Source organism: Micropterus dolomieu, linkage group LG23 (genome assembly GCF_021292245.1).
Source record: "Micropterus dolomieu isolate WLL.071019.BEF.003 ecotype Adirondacks linkage group LG23, ASM2129224v1, whole genome shotgun sequence".
Taxonomy (NCBI): Eukaryota; Metazoa; Chordata; class Actinopteri; order Centrarchiformes; family Centrarchidae; genus Micropterus; species Micropterus dolomieu.
This window is the reverse complement of record NC_060172.1, coordinates 35,794,124-35,796,312: the sequence shown is the minus strand read 5'-3', so window position 1 is coordinate 35,796,312 and position 2,189 is coordinate 35,794,124. Positions and strand designations below refer to the sequence as shown.

Below are 2,189 nucleotides of genomic sequence, written 5' to 3'. Positions count from 1 at the left end.
CAGTCATGTTTAGCTTCTTCCATTTTCTAATGATTGCTCCAACAGTGGACCTTTTTTCACCAAGCTGCTTGGCAATTTCCCCGTAGCCCTTTCCAGCCTTGTGGAGGTGTACAATTTTGTCTCTAGTGTCTTTGGACAGCTCTTTGGTCTTGGCCATGTTAGTAGTTGGATTCTTACTGATTGTATGGGGTGGACAGGTGTCTTTATGCAGCTAACGACCTCAAACAGGTGCATCTAATTTAGGATAATAAATGGAGTGGAGGTGGACATTTTGAAGGCAGACTAACAGGTCTTTGAGAGTCAGAATTCTAGCTGATAGACAGGTGTTCAAAAACTTATTTGCAGCTGTATCATACGAATAAATAGTTAAAAAATCATACATTGTGATTTCTGGATTTTTTTTTTTAGATTATGTCTCTCACAGTGGACATGCACCTACGATGACAATTTCAGACCCCTCCATGATTTCTAAGTGGGAGAACTTGCAAAATAGCAGGGTGTTCAAATACTTATTTTCCTCACTGTACATAGATAGATCTCATTACTATAAAACCTGGTATTCAAATTATGTCTCAAATAATGGCTGAGGGCATTGTCAGCACAAACAAAATAATTTGTGTTAACAGTGAGACATCTTACTAGAACATAAAAAACTATACCATCTATCTCAATGTTTGTTTACAATAACTTCCTGATAGAAAACCCCTGCGTCTTGTAAATCACAATTTAATGGCAGCAAGAACAAAAATCTTTTCTTTTTTCATAATGATCGTTCAAAATGTATACATCTCAAATCATCTAAAAGCATGTTTTATCTTTCATATGTCATTAACAACAGCACTTTCACTAACATTAGGTTGAGACGACGCAAACGCTGTAGACATTTTTAGACAGCAGAGATTACAACTATAAATGATGGTAGAAAAGAGCTTTGGTGCATTTTATGAATATGAAGTCAAGATGATGTAAATAACTACGCTGTAAATTTTCATGGGAGATGTTATTTCTGAGCTGTAGTTATTTCTGTGCTCACAAAGTAATGTTTAACGTGTTGTTAAAATCACAAAGGTACTCAGTTTCTAATAGTAAGCTGTAGGGATCCTTCTGCTTCATGTTTTTTAGAAAGACATGAAATAAATGCTGAGTGAGAGTTTGTACTGATTAACAGAAGCTACTGAATGTAGGCATATCTCAGCACGAAACTCCACCCTCAGCTGAGCTACCTCATCATCATAAACTTGCTCATCATGAGGTCATAAACATGTTGAGGTTCCTGGAACAGAGCATTCCAGCTCAGTGACCTTCCCTCAGTAAAACTAGGTAAGAAAATACCGTGAGGACGGTCTGCTGGTGTTCAGTAGTTTGAAGTAGTTTTGCAGCTCCTATGGTTTCACTTCTAAACTCCTGACATGGCATTAACTAACAAACAGTAGCCTCACTAGCCTCTGATATGGTGTGCTTTACCATGCTATCAGAGCTCTGAAGCTCCCACTGAGGCAAACCAAAGACGTGAATCACAGTACGAGTCTGCCACCTACAACCCACTTAAGGCTTCTGTTGTGAAGCGGCCTGTTGTGAATAGCAACAGTAATGACTATCAATTAACATAAAGGTGGTTGACTGCATCTTACCTCAGTCGTGGTCTCACGGACAGTGGAACCCAAGAGCTCTGCTGACTCCTGCACTGACTCTGTCAGTGGCTGAACCTGCAGGGTTTTAACAAAGACAAATGCAATGGTTGTACAACATTTGGCACCTGTTCACCAAAATTGCAAAACGCAGTTTCCTCTCATGTTAATTTGGACACATTTCCCAGTTCGTCCCATGAAGAAGCATGCGAAAGCCCTGTAGGATTTGTAAATGAATCTTGTAGTTGTGACCCAGAAAAATTTGTGAAAAGAGAATCTGCTACTATATGTGATTTGTGTGTGAGTAGTGCTTGCAAGTGGCTATGGTGAAACAGGCCCAACAGAGTTTAAGGTAATGATATACAGAAAGAAGAGTGTTCTCCAACTTTTACAGGCAGCATCACTGATGCATTTTAAAACGTATTTTGTTTTAAGAGGTGGTATTATGCTCATTTTCAGGTTCAAAATCTTATTTAGGGGTTGTACCAGAACAGGTTTACATGGTTTAATTTTCAAAAAATACCTTCTTCCCCCCCCCCCCCCCCCCCCCCCCCCCCCCCC

The 2,189-nt window shown here is 39.6% G+C and overlaps 1 protein-coding gene across 2 annotated transcripts in view; it reads right to left on the bottom strand.

Annotated features, from left to right (window-relative positions):
* The window catches only part of ska2 (spindle and kinetochore associated complex subunit 2), a 22,227-nt gene that overhangs the window by 5,047 nt on the left and 14,991 nt on the right, over positions 1–2,189 (bottom strand). For both annotated transcript variants that reach the window (XM_046038966.1, XM_046038967.1), the window contains exon 4: positions 1,632–1,706. In XM_046038966.1, coding sequence (XP_045894922.1) covers positions 1,632–1,706 — 75 coding nt within the window. The remainder of the gene's footprint in view (positions 1–1,631; positions 1,707–2,189) is intronic.